At 37.7% G+C, this 20182-nt stretch overlaps 1 protein-coding gene across 1 annotated transcript in view; it reads right to left on the bottom strand.

Annotated features, from left to right (window-relative positions):
- The window catches only part of TEX11 (testis expressed 11), a 358382-nt gene that overhangs the window by 72727 nt on the left and 265473 nt on the right, over positions 1-20182 (bottom strand). Inside the window, exons 18-23 of the mRNA XM_007470148.1 lie at positions 13896-14020; positions 8762-8847; positions 6040-6096; positions 2013-2053; positions 639-725; positions 135-205 (exon numbers count right to left, since the gene is read on the bottom strand). Of these exons, the coding sequence (XP_007470210.1) occupies positions 135-205; positions 639-725; positions 2013-2053; positions 6040-6096; positions 8762-8847; positions 13896-14020 (467 nt within the window). The remainder of the gene's footprint in view (positions 1-134; positions 206-638; positions 726-2012; positions 2054-6039; positions 6097-8761; positions 8848-13895; positions 14021-20182) is intronic.

Genomic DNA, 20182 nt, shown 5'->3' with positions numbered 1-20182 from the left:
TTCCTGCTTAAACATATATTAAAAGTTCCTAGATTAAAAGCCAATCTCACTCTATACTTAGTCATTGACTGTACCCATAGTGGTCATATCCTTGTTGTGATCCATATGTGAGATACTTGCTAGAAGAGACTTACCTTATAAGAAATTATGAAAAACTCTCTCATTGTCACTGGGTCTTTGTTACATTGCACAGCCAAGTTCCAAGCTGAAAGTTAACATGAAATAACATAATTATGAAAATTTACTGTTTAATCTGTACCATTATAATCTCCACTACCTACATCTTTAATATTAACACACTAATGAGGGGTTTCTCAGGGGTTAAAAAAAGCTAACTTTAGGTTTTTAGAGAAATTTTTTCCAGGTAAATTTAGAGGCTTCCATCACTTCCAATCTTTAATTCTAGGACAATGGCCAATGGAGATAGTGTTGGATTTTTTAAAATTGGGGACATATGATAAATTCTTAGTTGGCACAAATCCATCTAAAAAAATGAGGATCACACTGAGGAGTTCACCGACTGAGATTAAGCAAGTTATCCTTCTACCCATAGCTACAAATGGAAGATCCAGAATTTGAATCCACAACTGATTCTACCACCCCACAATGTTTCCCATAGCCACAGAATTTCCTTTTACCTATTTTTCGAAACCAATGAGCTTCATTAGTCCTTGAGTCTGAAGTCGAGACTTCTCCATCAAAATACTGAACAAGTTTCGGGAGTGCTGCAGTCAAACAGGAAAATCTGATATTGAGGTCTTTTACTTTATACTCTAGCAAAGTTGTTAATCCTGCTTTAAAAACAGTCAAACATGAGCTTGAATTTAGAAAGTTCTTTTCTTATGCGTGCGCATGGGTGCATACCAAAAGTAATTTAAATGACAAAAAGCATTACCAAGCTCCAAGGAACTGTTAACTCAAACTCTGGGGAACAAACACATCTTTGGAGAGATTTATAATTTTAATTAGAGCAATCATTCACCACCTGAGGTAGAAAGATATGATTTACGTGTAAGGAAACAAAGAAGAGGAATAATCATTTAAAACACTGAAAAGGAGATTGAGGATTGGAAGAGTATTGATAGGTTGGCATAATATTTACTGAGCTCCCATAGCAAGCACAGTATGGAACCAGAATGTGCCGTCATCATCAGAAAGCATTTATTACATACTCAGTGCCCTTCTGAGAGATAAGAATGCCAACAGAAAACTTTTTATCTTTTGAAAAGCTGTAGTTTCTAAACCACTTTGCTACATTTACACCCTGCTGACAGGTATTTGAGGTATAAAACTGAACTACTGCAATAAATGGAACAGAATTTCTAAGATATGGAGTTTTTGGTGTGTTTTAGACATAAGGAAATAGGTACATGGGCAGTAGAAACTGGAAGACCTATTAGGCAAAAGGGACACCAAGAAAGAAAGCATGGAGTTGGAAAAAGGAATGCATTGTAGCTAGGAAGTTAGCTGAATGAAGTGGACAGGGAGGAATTAGTAGATAGAGGAGATGACACAGACTTGGATAGACAGATAGACAGCTTCAAAACAACAGAGTAAACAATATGAATTTGATTCAGAGAACATGAAAATTAGCAGGGCTCAGAATATTTTTATTTGTCTTGACCCTTTTTCACCTGTTCAATTTCTAGGTTAGGACCAAGTGGCAATAGACATGGAAGGGAGGGAGGGAGGGAGGAGGGCAGGAGGAGGGAGGGAGAGAGAGAGGGAGGGAGGGAGGAAGGAAGGAAGGAAGGAAGGAAGGAAGGGAAATGTCTTTTTAAAAACTGGAATAAAAACAGAGGTGAAATCACATTTGGAGATGAATGCTAATTATGACAAACTTTTCTCTGCTTGTGAATAAATAAACAGGTATACTGCTGTGACATATGTTAGTAAAAGCATGAAGCTTAACTCAAACACGAAGCCCGAGTCAGTGTGCTCAACGTACTTGGAGAATTTAATAGAGGATAGAGGCAAAATGAAGGAGTGAAAATAACCAAGGAGATATTTACCTGTATTCAAGCAAGTCAAAAGTCTATCCATTTCTTTCTTTCTAAAAAATAAAGAAAAGAGTATTTTCATACTGTTCCAATGCTTTACTACAGAAAAGTATCAAAAAGGGACTCTATATTTGCCTGAGAGCAGCTCAAGGAAAATGTTAAATTGTGAAGTTTGCTGTTCAAGGCTCCAACCTATCATTTCAACACTGTTTTTCCTCATTTACTGTTCCTCATCTCCAATGTCCTCATATTTTTTTCTCTCTTCCCCTTCTACACCTAATCTCAAGCAAAGGATTTCAATGACTGATAAGGTTTTATATTACAGGGCCATAGAATTTGAGAACAGGTAGTGATCTCTGTGATTTTCAAGCTTTGGGTTTTTTTGAAGGGGGGAACTGGAACCTGTGTTTCAAATAAAATTTTATAAAAGTCTAACATATAAGAAGAGACAAAAGTGTACCTGCTCTGGTTGAACCAGTGGTAGATGGAGGCCTAGAGCCTCAGCTTCCTGGAAGTCCCTGAGGCAATGCCACAGAATTTCCAGGTTTCTAAGGAATATAGTTTAAAAACCACTTATCCATACCCTTCATTTTACAGATGAGGAAACAGATCTGGAAATGTGGGATGATCTGTCTAAGGTCATGCAATGACAATGCCAAGACTACTACTACCTAGGTCTCTTGACCCTTAGTTAAGCTTCTTTAGGGGGAACATAAATTTTAACAGAGAAAAACATCCCATTATGCTTAAACAAAGGATTGAATATGGAAGTATCGGCAAACTCAACTAAGGAAATTTATAGTAAGTAGGGTAGAACACACTATAAGACTGGCCTTACTAGGAGAATGTCTAGTATTATATAATACAGACTGTGCTTCAGGAAATATAGCAGCTGTCTTAGGGATAAACATTAACATCTGCTTTATATAAAGTAACTTCTAACAGTAAATTTTATTAATCTCAATTTCAGCTGAGCTAAAGTTGACTTCATTATTTAACTTTTTTTTTTTTTGCGGTACGCGGGCCTCTCACTGTCATGGCCTCTCCTGTTGTGGAGCACAGGCTCCGGACGTGCAGGCTCAGCGGCCATGGCTCACGGGCCCAGCCACTCCGCAGCATGTGGGATCCTCCCGGACCAGGGCACGAACCTGTTTCCCCTGCAGCGGCAGGCGGACTCCCAACCACTGCGCCACCAGGGAAGCCCGACTTCACTATTTAATTCAGTGACTATATAAAATAATCTAGGGAGGGTCCATTAATGCAAATAAATAGTACAAATAAGAATGAGGACATGGAAAGGGATGTATAGTCTATTTAAGAGACAAACTGCTTTCAAAAATTATAGCACACAAATTGTTAATACTTAGGTAGATACTGTAATTGAAAAACATAAGATTTTTAGAAGAGGACAGAACTTTAGAAATTTTCCAGTTCACCTTCTTTTAATAGGTGAAGAAAATAAAGCTTAGAGAAGTTAAATAAGTTGTTACTGTCTAAGGTAAACCAGAAGTTAGTGAAACAGCTGAAACTAGAACTCAATTCTGACTCTTCCCATTGAATTAGGCTTTTTTTTTTCTTTTATAAGTTAGCCTAATCTATTTGTTAAATCAGGTCCTGACCTCTACCTGAAAACACTGCTAGTAGATGTTCTTTATTACTATATTTACTTGAGAACAATAAAGGTATATTTACAAAATATTCTGTAATTAAAGTTTGTCATTAATTTGAACAAGATCCCTTTCCTTCTCCCAATCTTTAAATTAGTTTTAATGAGTGGGATTTGACTGTGCATCACAATTACATGGAATATGAAGCACCTTTTAAATCCAATATAAGATCTTCTTGTAAAGAACTGATATTCAGCCATTTAAATAAATTGAGTGGCTATTATGTGCTAAATACTATCCTAGGTTCCAGAGATACAAAGATAAATACAAATAGTACTAGCCTTTGAGGAGCTCTTACAATCTATTAGCTATCAAGATTTAGTCTCTGAGTTTATTTCAGTTTTTAACTTTTTATTGTTGAAAATTTCAAAGATGCTTATATTTAACAGATGAATGAATCCCCATGTATCCATGGCCCAGCTTCAATAATTATTGACTCATCATCAATCTTAGTTTAATCATACCTCCACCTACCCCCTCTTCTCCCATATTATTATTATTTTTAACATCTTTATTGGAGTATAATTGCTTTACAATGGTGTGTTAGTTTCTGCTTTATAACAAAGTGAATCAGTTATACATATACATATGTCCCCATATCTCTTCCCTCTTGCGTCTCCCTCCCTCCCACCTTCCCTATCTCACCCCTCTAGGTGGTCACAAAGCACCGAGCTGATCCCCCTGTGCTATGCGGCTGCTTCCCACTAGCTATCTATTTTACTTTTGGTAGTGTATATATGTCCATGCCACTCTCTCTCTTTGTCCCAGCTTACCCTTCCCCCTCCCTGTATCCTCAAGTCCATTCTCTAGTAGGTCTGTGTCTTGCCCCTAGGTTCTTCAGAACTTTTTTTTTTAATATTCCATATATGTGTGTTAGCATACAGTATTTGTTTTTCTCTTTCTGACTTACTTTTCACTCTGTATGACAGACTCTAGGTCCATCCACCTCACTACTATTTCGTTTCTTTTTATGGCTGAGTAATATTCCATTGTATATATGTGCCACATCTTCTTTATGCATTGTCTGTTGATGGACACTTAGGTTGCTTCCATGTCCTGGCTATTGTAAATAGAGCTGCAGTGAACATTTTGGTGCATGACCTTTTTGAATTATGGCTTTCTCAGGGTATAAGCCCAGTAGTGGGATTGCTGGGTCGTATAGTAGTTCTATTTTTAGTTTTTTAAGGAACACCCATACTGTTCTTCATAGTGGCTGTATCAATTTATATTCCCACCAACAGTGCAAGAGAGCTCCCTTTTCTCCAAACCCTCTCCAGCATTTATTGTTTGTAGAAGCAAATTCCAGACATCACATCATTTCATCCATAAATATTTTAGGATGTGCCTATAAGATATAAAGATCCTTTTAAAAACATAGCTATACTACCATTATATGCCTAAAAGTTAATAATTTCTTAATATCAAAGATTTGGTCATTACTCAAATTTTCAATTATCTCAATATGGTTTTTTTTTTTTTAGTTAGTTTGATTGCCCTTCAAATGGATTCATAGAGCCTGTAAAGAAGGGGCAAAACTTACCATATATGTCTGGGTAAAATTTGTATTATGAAAAAAGTTATATCATCAATCTAATATTATCTCAGTCATAGATAATTCCCAAAGAATTTAGCTAAAAAAAATATTGCCTCCAGGTACAAATATACAAAGCAAAAATGAAGTAGTGATACACTATTACAGAGTTTTTGTCCAAGTAGAGAAAATAGAGATAGGTGGTATTTCTCTGAATAAGTTATCCCTAGTCAAGACCTTGAATAGAGTTTTCTTTTAAATCATTAGGAGGAAGTGAATTTTGTGAATGAAATATGGGTGACCCAATTCTTCCATGTATTGTTAAGTTCTTTATATCTTATGCCATAGAAACTGTGAGCAGAAAGGTATTTGAATACTCCCAGCTGAGCTGATACAGAATCAGAATCAACAAGCCAACCAGGTTATTTATGTTTCTGTGGGAAAGTAAGAGCTAAGAGCTATATCTATATTTAAGTCTCCTGTTAAGAAAGGGGGAAACAGACACAATATCATAATGAAATCATAGCAAACATTACTGAGGGCATGGTAAATGCCTGGCACTATTCTAAGTGTTTTACACGTATTTATTCATCAGGTCATCACAGCAACCTCATAAGGTAGGTACTATTATTATACCCATTTTACAGATCGGGAAACAGAAGCCCAGGTTACATATTCTAATAAGTGGCAGAGCCAAAATATGAACCCAGGAAGACTGGCCCCAGAGCCTATATTGACCTTACCCAGTATACTATATATCTCTCAATACAAGGTTCCTAGTGAAAATTGTTGTATTTTTTTCTAACGGTGAATGCATCATTTCTGTTGAATTATAACTTACTTGTTTTCAGATTCTGGCATTTGAAAAACTTTTGGAAGAACAAGACGAAGCAAACACCTGTATGATAAAGTAATATAAAAAGTGATGCTTAGGAAGAAATATGTGAAAGAATATATACCAAGTTATTAATCTTGATTAGCCCAGGAAGCAGAAGTGAGAAAAGAGAGGTTAAAAAGGAGACTATTTTATTTATAGGTCTTTGTATGTCTTAATGATTGCAATGAAAACATACCAACTTTGTAATTTTGGAAGAGTAATTTAATAAAATAATTTAAAAATGAAAGTGTTGCTTGACAAATTCTTAAATAGTTCCACAGTTTATATAATTGCCCCAAATCACCTGCCAGAACATCAGATGTAGTGTACAAGTCTTTTATATTTTTCTTTCTATAAAGGAACCTGGAACTGCCCTTTGGGTTCCACATAAACTAGGATGAATATTTTTTGAAGGGATCTGGCGGCATGATGACAAACTGACAAAATAAGGTAGTTTGTAAAGTTTCAAATCCTAAAAATCTTTAAAAAGAAAAAACACCATCAACCATCCAGAATAATTTTAGATATTTATCTGACGAAACGTATGTATCTCAAGACTCCTTCTGATACTTTTGTACCTGTGACTCCACTTCCCTTCAGAAGTATGGCCTCAAGTATAGTTGACCAATGGGAGAATCACTATAGAACCCTTCTGGTTTATTTTTCCCACTGGCATATTCTCAGTTACATCATTAGGAGTTACCATGTCCTAACATCACCCTCCTCTGTCTCATTATTGTATGTAAAGGTTCCCTTTTGATAAACCATTTTCTTTCATACAAACAGAGAAAGGGGAAGATCAGTTTCAACTGATATCTTTTTTTATCTTAAGCATCCCTACCAAATTTCCAATAGCATTTTTCACATAAATAGAAAAAAAAAATCCTAAAATTCAAATGAAACCACAAAAGACCCTGAACAACAAAAGCAAGCTTGAAAAAGAACAAAGCTAGAGCCATCACATTTCTTGTTTTCAAACTATACTACAAAGCTATAGTAATCAAAACAGCATGGTATTGGCATAAAAATAGTCACATAGACCGACAGAATAGAACAGAGAGCCCAGAAATAAACCCATATATATACTGTCAACTAATATATGACAAGGGAGACAAGAATATTTAATGGAGGAAAGATAACCTTTTCAATAAGTGGTACTGGGAAAACTGGATATCCACATACAAAAGAATGCAATTGGACCCCTATCTTTCACTACTCAGAAAAACTAACTCAAAATGGATTAAAGACTTAAATATAAGACTTGAAACCATAAACGTCCTAGAAGAAAACACAGGGAAAAAGCTCCTTGACAATCATTTTTTGGGTATGACACCCAAAGCACAAGCAACAAAAGCAAAAATGAGTAAGTGGGGCTACATCAAAGTAAAAAGCTTCTGCACAGCAAAGGACACTATCAAAAAAAATGAAAAGGCAACCTATGGAATGGGAGAAAATGTTTGCAAACAATATATCTGATAAGGGGTTAATATCCAAAATATATAAGGAACTCCTACAACTCCACAGCAAAAAACAAATCATCTTATTAAAAAATGGGTAGAGCCCCTGAATAGGTATTTTATCAAAGAAGACATCCAAATGGCCAACAGGTACCTGAAAAGATGCTGAACATTACTAATCATCAGGGAAATGCAAATCAAAACCACAATGAAATATCACCTCACACCTGTTAGGATGGCTATTATCAAAAAGACGAGACATAACAAGTGCTGTAGAGAAAAGGGAGCCCTAGTGCATTGTTGATGGGAATGCAAACTGGTACAGCCACTGTGGAAAACAGCATGAAGGTTCCTTAAAAAGTAAAAATAAAACTACTATACAATCCAGCAATCCCACTTCTGGGTATATATCCAAAGGAATGGAAATCACTATCTTGAAGAGATAGCTGCACCCCCATGTTCACTGTAGCATTATCCACAATAGCCAAGACATGGAAACAACCTAAGTGTTCATCAGTGGAGGAATAAAAAAAATGTGGTATATGTACACACACACAAACAGGAATATTATTCAACCAAATAAAAGAAGAAAATCCTGCCTTTTGTGACAACACAGATGGACCCTGAAGGCATTGTACTAAGTGAAATAAGTCAGACAGAGAAAGACAAAAACTGTATTGTCCACTTATATGTGGTATCTCTAGAAAAAAAACAAAAGAAAAAAAAAGAAAGAAAGAAAATCCAAACACATAGAAATAGAGTAGAATGATGTTTGCCAGGGCCTGTGGGTGGAGAAAATGGGGAGATGTTGGTCAAAGGGTATAAACTTCCAGTTATAAGATGAATACATTCCAAAGATCTAATGTACAGCATGGTGACTGCAGTTAACCATACTGTATTATTATACACTTGAAAGTTGCTAAGAGAGTCAATCTTAAATGTTCTCACCACACACACTGTGTAATTTGGTGAGGTGATGGATGTATTAACTAATCTTACTGTGCTATTTCATAATACAAATGTGTATTAAATCACCAGGTTACATATCTTAACTTATACAATGCCACCACTTGTCAGTTACATCTCAATAAAGCTGGAAAAAACCCCACTTGATATTGTAGGCATTGACTCAGCTTGATCCCATCAGTACCATTTTGGCAAAGTTTATAGACCAAGAGTAACATGTACAGAGGAGATCCTTTCACATCCACAGGATGTGGATTACTTACTTTAAAGCTATAATGACTTGTTGCCCATCTTCTGAATATTGAGCTAAATATTCCAAAGCTTTTTCTGCCACGATTTGTTGTTCATTCTATAAAGAACAAATATAATATGTTAAATTACATCTCAAAGTGATACTTATAAAATGTTATCTGTATTCCTGTCCATTAAGGGGAAGACAAAATCTGAACTTGTTTGTTTTGTATTCTCAAAAGAGCTACTGCAAGATGGTAGAATGAAGATATAACTCATTGACAAAAACAGAACAGGTTCATACTGGCCCCAGAAAGCCACTCCTCCCTATCCATAAACACTCATAGCCTTGCCAACACTGCCTTGAATTCACTAGGACTAATCTTACTGTGCTCTTTATTCCTGTTTGCCAGCAGTAGCCAAAAGAACCCTGGACTCTGAGGTCACCCTCATTTCCAGCACCCTAATCCACATAAGGCACTGTAAATCCCTTTTGTCCTCTTTTCTCATTTCTCCCCAACTCCTCCAACCCTTCCACTATGCTTTCTGAAATTCAGTCCATTATCAGCAAAGTCTCCTCTATGAGCAGCTTCTTCCCAGAAAGTTCCCTCTACATTCTTTCTCTAATGGAAATCTAGGTTTCTCCAAGGACACTGCTTCCAATGAAGCCCTCTCAAGTGGTGGCTGTTTTTCTTTCATCTCCCTAGACCTGGAGATGGAGTAGGCATCATTTTTGCTCTTCATTGCTGTTTTAAAATTATTCTCCCTCTTGCTCCCTAAAACCCCCAGCTTTGAATTTCCTGTCACCAGACTATATCACCCATTATCCCTCACTGTTATGGTGAACTGCTCTGAGACCATTTCTTCTCATTTCTTAATGATTTATCTACTACTCACAGTTATTTTTTCCAAAACATACTCCTGTCAATTTTTGGCATTTTCATTATACAGACAGATGATCCTTTTAATATCCTAGTCTCTTATTTCCTTGAATTCCACTCTGCCAATTACCTTAGCCATTCACTAGCACAGTCATTCACTGGACACTGTCATCACTAAAAGCCAGGTGATGCAAGTGAGGCTCCTAGGGTACACAATTTATGGACGCACTCATTCTCAGGGTTGTGCATGGACCAATTCTAGGTGCCTCACTCCCTCACTCTTGTCTTGTACCCTGCTCTATTTCATGTATTCTACCATCTCCTACCTTTCTAATTCACTCCCTCTACCACTCCAGCAATCCTTCAACTGCATTAAGATCTCCAATACATTGATACTACTATTTCACCATCCCTTATCCCCTTGAAGTCCTCCTTGGTACCCAGTTTAAATTCCATGGGGATTAATTACAATCACTCCCTTGTTCCTTGATTTTCCTGCCCCTCTTTTGCTTCATTGTATTCACCTGGCAAAACCATGAGCCTGGTTAAATTCAACTTTCTAGTGACTTTTGTGCCTGCATCCATGCAGCTGAAAGTAGCTGGGTAAAAACCTGTACAACTATTTGTTTTATTTTTAAAACTTCATCAAATGGACCTTACTGCTATAAGGCAAGCATACCACACTACCCTTGCCATTCACTTTCTTGATTTTCTGGATGATTAGTTGATATCTTATCCTCTTTTCTCAACACCTAACACCTCCTCTACTATTCTCACTCTCAGGTGATGACCTTGTTTCCTACTTCACTGAGAAAACTGAAGCAGTCAGAAAGAGAACTTCCACAGATTCCCACTACCACATCTATTCACACACCAGGAACCATACCACATACTCTGCCTTCTCAACTGCTATCATAAATGAACTATCCATGTTTCTTCCTAGAGCCAAACCCTAAACTTATACACTTGCATCCATCACCTCTTGCCTATTTAATGACATTACTCTAACAATTTTCATTTTTCTCTCTCACGTTGTCAATTTTTTTCTCTTAACTGGGTCATTCTTATTAGCAAATAAACATTCTCACTCATCCCATTTCAAGCAAACAAACAAACCTCTTGATCCTACTTCTCTCACCAACTACTGCCCAACTTTTAAAAAATTTTTGTTTTCTTGCCCAACTTCTTTTCTTCCCTTTGTAGTAAACTCTTCTAAAGAATTGTCTATACTTACTGTATCCAATTCCTTTCCTTCAATTCTCTCTTGAGCCTACTATAATCAGGTGTTTGTCCTACCTCTACCAAAACTGCTCTTGTCAAACTCACCGATGACCTCCATATTATAAATTCCAATGGTCAGTTCTCAGTCCTCACTGTATTTGACCTATCAACATTCAACATAGTTGATCTCTCTTTGCTCCATGAAACACATTTGGCTTCCAAGACACCACATCATCCTTGTTTTCTCCTACCTCATGGATTACTCCCTTTCATTATCCTTTACTGGTTCCTCTTCTTTTCTCCAAACCATTAATGTTTGAGGGTTTCAGGCTCAGTCTCTGGGCCTCATCTCTACTGCATATATACTCACTCCCTTGGTGATGACATCCCAGTCACATAGCTTTATATACCATCTATATATTAATGACACTTATTAAACTTTTCTCTTCAGCCCAGGCCTCTTTCACAACTCCAGAGTCATATATACAACTGACTATTCAGATCTCTACTTGGATAGTCTAATAGACATCTCAAATGCATCATGTCCAAACTGGACTCCTGATTTTCACCCCAACCGTACTCTATTTGCAGCCTTTCCTAGTTCAACTGATGGCAACTACACTTGATGACCCAGTCTCTTTCTCTTATACCCTTCATCCAATCTGTCAGCAAATTCTGTTATCATTTACCTCCACTGTTATCTCCCTTATCTGAGTCACCTTAATCTTTTCCCTGGATTACTTCAAAAACTTCCTAACAGGTCTCCTTGCTTGGTTCTTTTATGGTCTATTTTCAATAAAACAGGCAGAGTATTTCTGTCAAGATGAAAGTCAGATCATGTCGCTGCTCTGTTAAAAACCTTCTAATGGTTGCCCATGTCATTCAGAGTAAAAGTCAAAGTCCTTTCACTGGCCTATAAGGATCTACATAATCCAGACTATCACCTCTCTGACTTCATCTCTCACTAATCCCACCCTTTATTCACTCTAGCCATACTTGCTTCCTTGATACATACCTTAGGGCCTTTGTATTGGCTATTACCTCTGCCTGTAATACTCTTCCTCTTCACTCCCCCCATATATCTACAGGGCTAACTCCCTCAACAATTTCAAGTCTTTGTACAAATGTCATCTCCTCATGAGACCTATATTCACCACCCTATTTAAAAAAAATAACTCACACCAATCCCAGACCACTCCCATCCCCGATGGGAGGATTGTTACCCTGCTCTATTTTTTCTATATTACTATCAACTTCTAACATATTATATAATTTCTTATTTATTATGCTTATTATCTTCTCTCCTCCTGCTTGAATGTTAGCTCCAAGAAGGCGTATCACTGTTTTGTTTACTAATTTATCCCAAGAGACTAGAACAGTGCCTGGCACTTAGTAGGTGCTCAATAAATATTTGAGGAATGAATGATAGTTTCACTAGCACTTGAAATGCCTTTTGCAAAGCAATTGTAGTAAGTAAAAACTGGATTCCACCCTTGTTCTTTTGTAGAGATATATTCAGTTTCCTGGGTTTGGCTCATTCATCCTTCCTTCCATCTTCTAATTCAAACTACTTGAGGCTTTTGTTTCCCCTGATTCTTTCTCCTCTATTAAAATTATTTTCCTTTTCAGATATACAGTTCCATAATTCTTCCATTGGCTTTCTTCTGCTTTCCATCAAATGTAACTTTATAAACCTTCCTTTAAAAAGATATTTGCCTTTGGGTTCCCCATTATAGATTTTTCTCTCATTTCCTGCACAAGCACATCATGTATCTACATCTGCCAAATATTTTTCCTCTTCCAGGAGTTCTATTATCCTATTCATTAACATCAAAACATATCATTCAAAACTGTATTCAGCTACTACTTTGGGCAAGATATTGGGCAAGGTACTAGAAATATGGCCCTCAAGGACCTTATAAGTCAAGTTAGACAGACAATCCATGCATTAGCAATATAAGGCAGTATATATGATACAGACCAAATAACTAGCATACACGTTAAAAATTACTGAAACTTAGAGTAGAAAGAGAGCAACTGAGGACTGGAATTGATTTGGGAAGTCTCTACAGCGGAAGGAAATCTTAAGTTGGACTTTGAAAAGGTGGCATTTAAATAAGAACATTTCTTAAAAGATGGGATGGTATAAACCAGACACAGAAAAAGGAATGTGACTGGCCTGTTTGAGAGACACTGTATTTGCTTGGAGTTATAGAGGGCCTGTGCCTCCACCATTCTAGATCCTGTGCCTAACGTAATGGTGGCTTATATCACTATAACGATGATACAGGGGAGTAATATGAGATAAAGTAGAAGAGACAGCTGTGGCCAGACTGTATATCGTTAATAAGAACAGAAACACTATATGCGTAGATCAAGCTTCTTTAATTACAAATCACATTTTCAGCCATCTTCTTGGTTAATTTTCACAATAACACTGGAGTTAGGTATTATCTTTACTTTACAAATGATGAAATTAAGATTCAAAGAAGGGAAGCACTTAAGTGGCAGAGCCAGAATTCAAACCTGGTCTATCACCTAGTCCAAGAGCTCCACAGTTGCTACAATGCTTCTCCTAATCCTGTATATTACTAAGACCAGAATTTTGCGAGTAAACAAAGGAGGTGCAAAGTATTTATTACTTCTAAACTAAAGTCGCTTTCCGGTTACAAACTAAAAAGGTCCATTAAGATTTAAACTGTTTTTTTTTTTTTGCAAACTGATGATAAAGATAAGTTTCCAAATAGATGACTATTTTTTTTGCATGGTATAGTACTTCAAATCTCAAGTTTCTAATAAAAGTTAATGTTTCACTATGCTTAGTTTTTCTGTTGTTTTAAGCTCAAAACTATTACCTCACTTTGTTTTATTTACTTTTCTCTACATCATAAAGCAATGAAGAGAAATAAAGCAATTCTGCAACAAAGCTTGGTGTGAAAACAATGAGGCAAAATAGAGGGTAAAGAAAGGCCTCTCCTGTGCCTAACTGATGATGATTCCATTCTAATTGTCTTTGAAAATGGAAAAGAGGTAAAAATCTCATAGATGGGTACATAAGAATTACCTGTAGAGCAAACTGGGCAGCTAAACTGAGGAACATGAAAACTAAACCTCTATTTGTAAGTACATCATTCTCTTCTTGTTCTTCAGCTCTTAATAAATTCTCTGAAGGAGCAATTGCCTGCAAAGCTGAAAAACAAGGAAACAATTAAAAAATGAGATACTCTTATCAAAGATAATAGCTATCTATGGTTAATTATATCCCAATGACTTTGGAATTTATTTTAAGAGCATTAATATCTTTAAAATATTAATCTTCATAAAGTCATCTAAATTGCTAAACTGTCAAGGAGGACTTAAATGTCACAAAAATGCCCGACTGGGCAATTCACCTCTATGAATTTATTCCATGGATATATCCGAAAAGTGAATAAAAACATACAAATATGTTCACATAGCAATTTTTTGTAAGAGTGAAATATGGAATGAACCTAAATTTCATCAATAATGTATGGGTTAAATACAATTTGGTACATCCATATAGTGGATTCTAATACAGAATAAAGTAAAAAAAAAGAATGGTGGTATTATATTTCCTTATATGTCTTAAAATTAGACCGTGATAAGCTAGATATGTATGTACTATAGGCCTTAAGTAATAACTAAAATAACAAAACAAAAAGTTATACCTAATAAGCCAAAGAATGAGATAAACATAATTATAAAATATTAATTAATCTAAAAGAAGGGCAGAAAAAAGAAAAATGGCAACGAAGACCAGATAGGACAAATAGAAGACAAATAACAAGATGCTAAATTTAAACTTATCCATATCAGTAATCATGTTAAAATATAAATGGTCTAGGGCTTCCCTGGTGGCGCAGTGGTTGAGAGCCTGCCTGCCGATGCAGGGGACACGGGTTCGTGCCCTGGTCTGGGAAGGTCCCACATGCCGCAGAGCAACTAAGTCCGTGTGCCATGGCCGCTGAGCCTGCGAGTCCAGAGCCTGTGCTCCGCAATGGGAGAGGCCACAACAGTGAGAGGCCCGTGTACCGTGAAAAAAAAATATATATATATATATGTGTATATATATATATATATATATATATATATATAAATGGTCTAGATGATCCAATTAAAAGACAGAGATAGAGAGACCTTTAAGATGGTGGAGGGGTAAGACGTGGAGATCACCTTCCTCCTCACAAATACATCAGAAATACATCTACTTGTGAAACAACTCCTACAGAACACCTACTGAACGCTGGAAGAAGACCTCAGACTTCCCAAAAGGCAAGAAACTCCCCATGTACGTGGGTAGGGCAAAAGGAATAAGAAAAAACAGAGACAAAAGAATAGGGACAGGACCTGCACCTCTGGGAGGGAGCTGTGAAGGAGGAAAAGTTTCTATACACTAGGAAGGCCCTTCACTGGCAGAGACTGGTGGGGGGGTTGGGGGGGAAGCTTCGGAGCCATGGAGGAGAGTGCAGAAATAGGGGTGCAGAGGGCAAAGCAGAGAGATTCCTGCAGAGGATCAGTGCCGACCAGCACTCACCAGCCTGAGAGGCTTGTCTGCCCACCCGCTGGGGTGGGCAGGGGCTGGGAGCTGAAGCTCCAGCTTCGGAGGTCAAGTCCCAGGGAGAGGACTGGGGTTGGCTGGCTGAACACAGCCTTGAGGGGGCTAGTGCACCAAAGCTAGACGGGAGGGAGTCTGGGAAAAAGTCCGGAACTGTCTAAGAGGAAAGACACCATTGTTTCAGGGTGTGCAAGGAGAGGCAATTCAGACCACTGCCTAAACAAGCTCCAGAGACAGATGAGAGCCGCGTTTATCAGCACAGACACCAGAGACGGGCATGAAACGTTAAGGCTGCTGCTGCAGGACCAAGAAGCCTGTGTGCAAGCACAGGTCACTATCCACACAGCCCCACCCGAAAACCTGTGCAGCCCGCCACTGCCAGGGTCCTGTGATCCAGGGACAACATCCCCAGGAGAACACATGGCGTGCCTCAGGCTGTTGTAATGTCATGCTAGCCTCTGCCACCACAGGACCACCACGCATTCCGAACCCCTCCCTCCCCCTGGCCTGAGTGAGCCAGAGCCCCCTAACCAGCAGCTACTTTAACCCCGCCCTGTCTGAGGGAAAAACAGATGCCCTCAAGAGACCTACACGCAGAGGCGGAGCCAAATCCAAAGCTGAACCCCAGGAGCTGTGCGAACAAACAAGAGAAAAGGAAAGTTCTCCCAGCAGCCTCAGGAGCAGCCGATTAAATCTCCACATTCAACTTGATGTACCCTGCATCTGTGGAATACCTGAATAGACAACGAATCATCCCAAAATTGAGGCGGTGGATTTTGGGAGCAAATGTAGACTTGGGGGTTGCTTTCTGCATCTAATTTGTTTCTGGTTTTATGTTTATTGTATTTCAATATTTAGAGTTTATTATCACTGGTACCTTTGTGTATTGATTTGGTTGCTCTCTTCCTTTTTTTATATATAGATACATATATTTTTTCCATTTTTACTTTTTGTGTGTGTATATGTGTATGTGATTTTCTCTGTATAGGTTTGCTTTTACCATTTGTCCTAGGGTTCTGTCTGTCCGTTGTTTTGTTTTTTTTTTAGTATAGTTTTTAGCACTTGTTATCATTGGTGGATTGGTTTTTTGGTTTGGTTGCTCTCTTCTTTCTCTCTTTTATTATTACTTTTTAATTTTTTATTTTTAATACTTTTTTTATTTTAATAATTTCATTTTATTATATTTTTCTTTCCTTCTTTCCTTTTTTCTCCTTGTCTTCTGAGCTGTGTGGCTGACAGGGTGTTGGTGCTCCAGCTGGGTGTCAGGCCAGTGCCTCTGAGGTGGGAGACACGAGTTCAGGACATTGGACCACAGGAGACCTCCCTGCTCCACGTATTATCAAACAGCGAAAGCTCTCCCAGAGATCTCCATCTCAACGCTACGACCAGCTCCACTCAACGACCTGCAAGCTACAGTGCTAGACACCTTATGCCAAACACCTAGCAAGACAGGAACAAAACACAAACCAGTAGCAGAGAGGCTGCCTAAAATCATAATAAGGTCACAGACACCCCAAAACACACCACCGGGCACAGTCCTGCCCATCAGAAAGACAAGATCCAGCCTCATCCACAAGAACACAGGCACCAGTCAGCTCCACCAGGAAGCCTACACAATTTACTGAACCAAACTTACCCACTGGGAGCAGACACCAAAAACAACAGGAACTAAGAACGTGCAGCCTGAGAAAAGGAGACGGCAAACGCGGTAAGTTAAGCAAAATGAGAAGACAGAGAAACACACAGCAGATGAAGGAGGAAGGCAAAAATCCACCAGACGTCACAAGTGAAGACAAAATAGGCAGTCTACCTGAAAAAGAATTCAGAATAATGATAGTAAAGATGATGCAAAATCTTGGGAATAGAATGGAGAAAATACAAGAAACATTTAACAAGGACCAAAAGGAACTAAACAGCAAACAATGATGAACAACACAATAATAAATGAAATTAAAATTCCCTAGAAGGAATCAATAGTAGAATAACTGAGGCAGAAGAACGGATAAGTGACCTGGGAAATAAAATACTGGAAATAACTACCACAGAGCAGAATAAAGAAAAGAGAATGAAAAGAATTCAGGACAGTCTCAGAGACCTTTGAGACAACATTAAATGCACCAACATTCGAATGATAGGGATCCCAGAAGAAGAAGAGAAAAAGAAAGGGACTGAGAAATTATTTGAAGAGATTATAATTGAAAACTTCCGTAATACGGGAAAGGAAATAATCAATTCCAGGAACCACAGAGAGTCCCATACATGATAAATCCAAGGAGAAACATGTAAAGACAAATATTAATCAAACTATCAAAACTTAAATGAAAAGAAAAATTATTAAAAGCAGCAAGGGAAAAGCAACAAATAACATACAGGGGAATCCCCATTAGGTTAACAGCTGACCTTTCAGCAAAAACTCTGCAAGCCAGAAGGGAGTGGCAGGACATATTTAAAGTGATGAAAAGAAAAAACCTACAACCAAGATTACTCTACCCAGGAAGGATCTCATTCAGATTCGACAGAGAAATTAAAACTTTTACAGACACGCAAAAGCTAAGAGAATTCAGCACCACCAAACCAGCTTTTATGATAAATGCTAAGGCAACTTCTCTAGGCAGGAAACACAAGAGAAGGAAAAGACCTACAATAACAAACCCAAAACAATTAAGAAAATGGTAATAGGAACATATATATCGATAACTACGTTAAATGTAAATGGATTAAATGCTCCCACCAAAAGACACAGACTGGTTGAATGGATACAAAAATAAGACCCATATATATGCTGTCTACAAGAGACCCACTTCAGACCTAGGGACACATACAGACTGAAAGTGAGGGGATGGAAAAAGATACTCCACGCAATTGGAAATCAAAAGAAAGCTGGAGTAGCAATTCTCATATCAGACAAAATAGACTTTAAAATAAACACTATTAAAAGAGACAAAGAAGGACACTACATAATGATCAAGGGATCAATCCAAGAAGAACATATAACAATTGTAAATAGTTATGCTCCCAACAGCAAACGCTAACAGCCATAAAAGGGGAAATCGACAGTAACACAGTCATAGCAGGGGACTTTAACACACCACTTTCACCAATGGACAGATTATCCAAAATGAAAATAAATAAGGAAACCAAGCTTTAAATAATATATTAAACAAGATGACTTAACTGATATTTACAGGATTACTGCATCCAAAAACAACAGAATACATTTTCTTCTCAAGTGCTCATGCAACATTCTCCAGGATAGATCATATTGTGGGTCAGAAATCAAGCCTTGCTAAATTTAAGAAAATTGAAATTGTATCAAGTATCTTTTCTGACCACAAAGCTATGAATCTAGATATCAATTACAGGAAAAAATCTTTAAAAAGTACAAACATGTGGAAACTAAAAAATACACTATTAAATAACCAAGAGGTCACTGAAGAAATCAAAGAGGAAATCAAAAAATACCTAGAGACAAATGACAATGAAAACATGATGAACCAAAACCTATGGGATGCAGCAAAAGCAGTTCTAAGAGGGAAGTTTACAGCAATACAATCCTACCTCAAGAAACCAGAAACATCTCATATAAACAACCTAACTTTATACCTAATGCAGCTGGAGAAAAAAGAACAAAAAAACCCCAAAGTTAGAAGGAAAAATATCATAAAGATCAGATCAGAAATAAATGAAGGAAACGACAGCAAAGATCAATAAAACTAAAAGCTGGTTCTTTGAGAAGACAGACAAAATTGATAAACCATTAGGCAGACTCATCAAGAAAAGAAGGGAGAAGACTCAAATCAGTAGATTTAAAAATGAAAAAAAGTAACAACTGACACTGCAGAAATACAAAGGATCACGAGAGATTACTACAAGCAACTATATGCCAATAAAATGGACAACCTGGAAGAAATGGACAAATTCTCAGAAATGCACAACCTTCCGAGACTGAACCAGGAAGAAAGAGAAAATATAAACAGACCAACACAAGCAGTGAAATTGAGACTGTTATTAAAAATCTTCTAACATAAAAAGCCCAGGACCAGAAGGCTTTACAGGTGAATTCTAACAAATATTTAGAGAAGAGCAATACCAATCCGACTCAAACTCTTCCAAAATATAGCAGAGGGAGGAACACACCCAAACTCATTCTACGAGGCCAACATCACCCTGATACCAAAACCAGGCAAAGATGTCACAGGGCTTCCCTCGTGGCACAGCGGTTGAGAGTCCACCTGCCAATGCGGGGGACATGGGTTCGTGCCCCAGTCCAGGAAGATCCCACATGGCGCAGAGCAGCTAGGCCCATGAGCCATGGCCACTGAGCCTGCGTGGCCGGAGCCTGTGCTCTGCAACGGGAGAGGCCACAACAGTGAGAGGCCCGTGTACCGCCAAAAAACAAAAACAAAAACAAAGATATCACAAGGCAAGAAAACTATAGGCCAATATCACTGATGAACACAGATGCAAAAATCCTCAACAAAATACTCGCAAGCAGAATCCAACAGCAAATTAAAAGGATCATACACCATGAGCAAGTGGGGTTTATCTCAGGAATGCAAGAATTCTTCAATATATGTAAATCAATCAATGTGATAAACCATATTAACAAATTCAAGGAGAAAAACCATATGATCATCTCATTAGATGCAGAAAAAGCTTTCAACAAAATTCAACACATATTTATGATAAAACCCCTCCAGAATGTAGGCATAGAGGGAACTTTCCTCAACATAATAAAGGCCATATATGACAAACCCACAGCCAACGTCGTTCTC

This window comes from Lipotes vexillifer, unplaced genomic scaffold, assembly GCF_000442215.2.
Source record: "Lipotes vexillifer unplaced genomic scaffold, Lipotes_vexillifer_v1.1 scaffold926, whole genome shotgun sequence".
Taxonomy (NCBI): Eukaryota; Metazoa; Chordata; class Mammalia; order Artiodactyla; family Lipotidae; genus Lipotes; species Lipotes vexillifer.
This window is presented reverse-complemented; position numbering and strand designations above follow the sequence as displayed.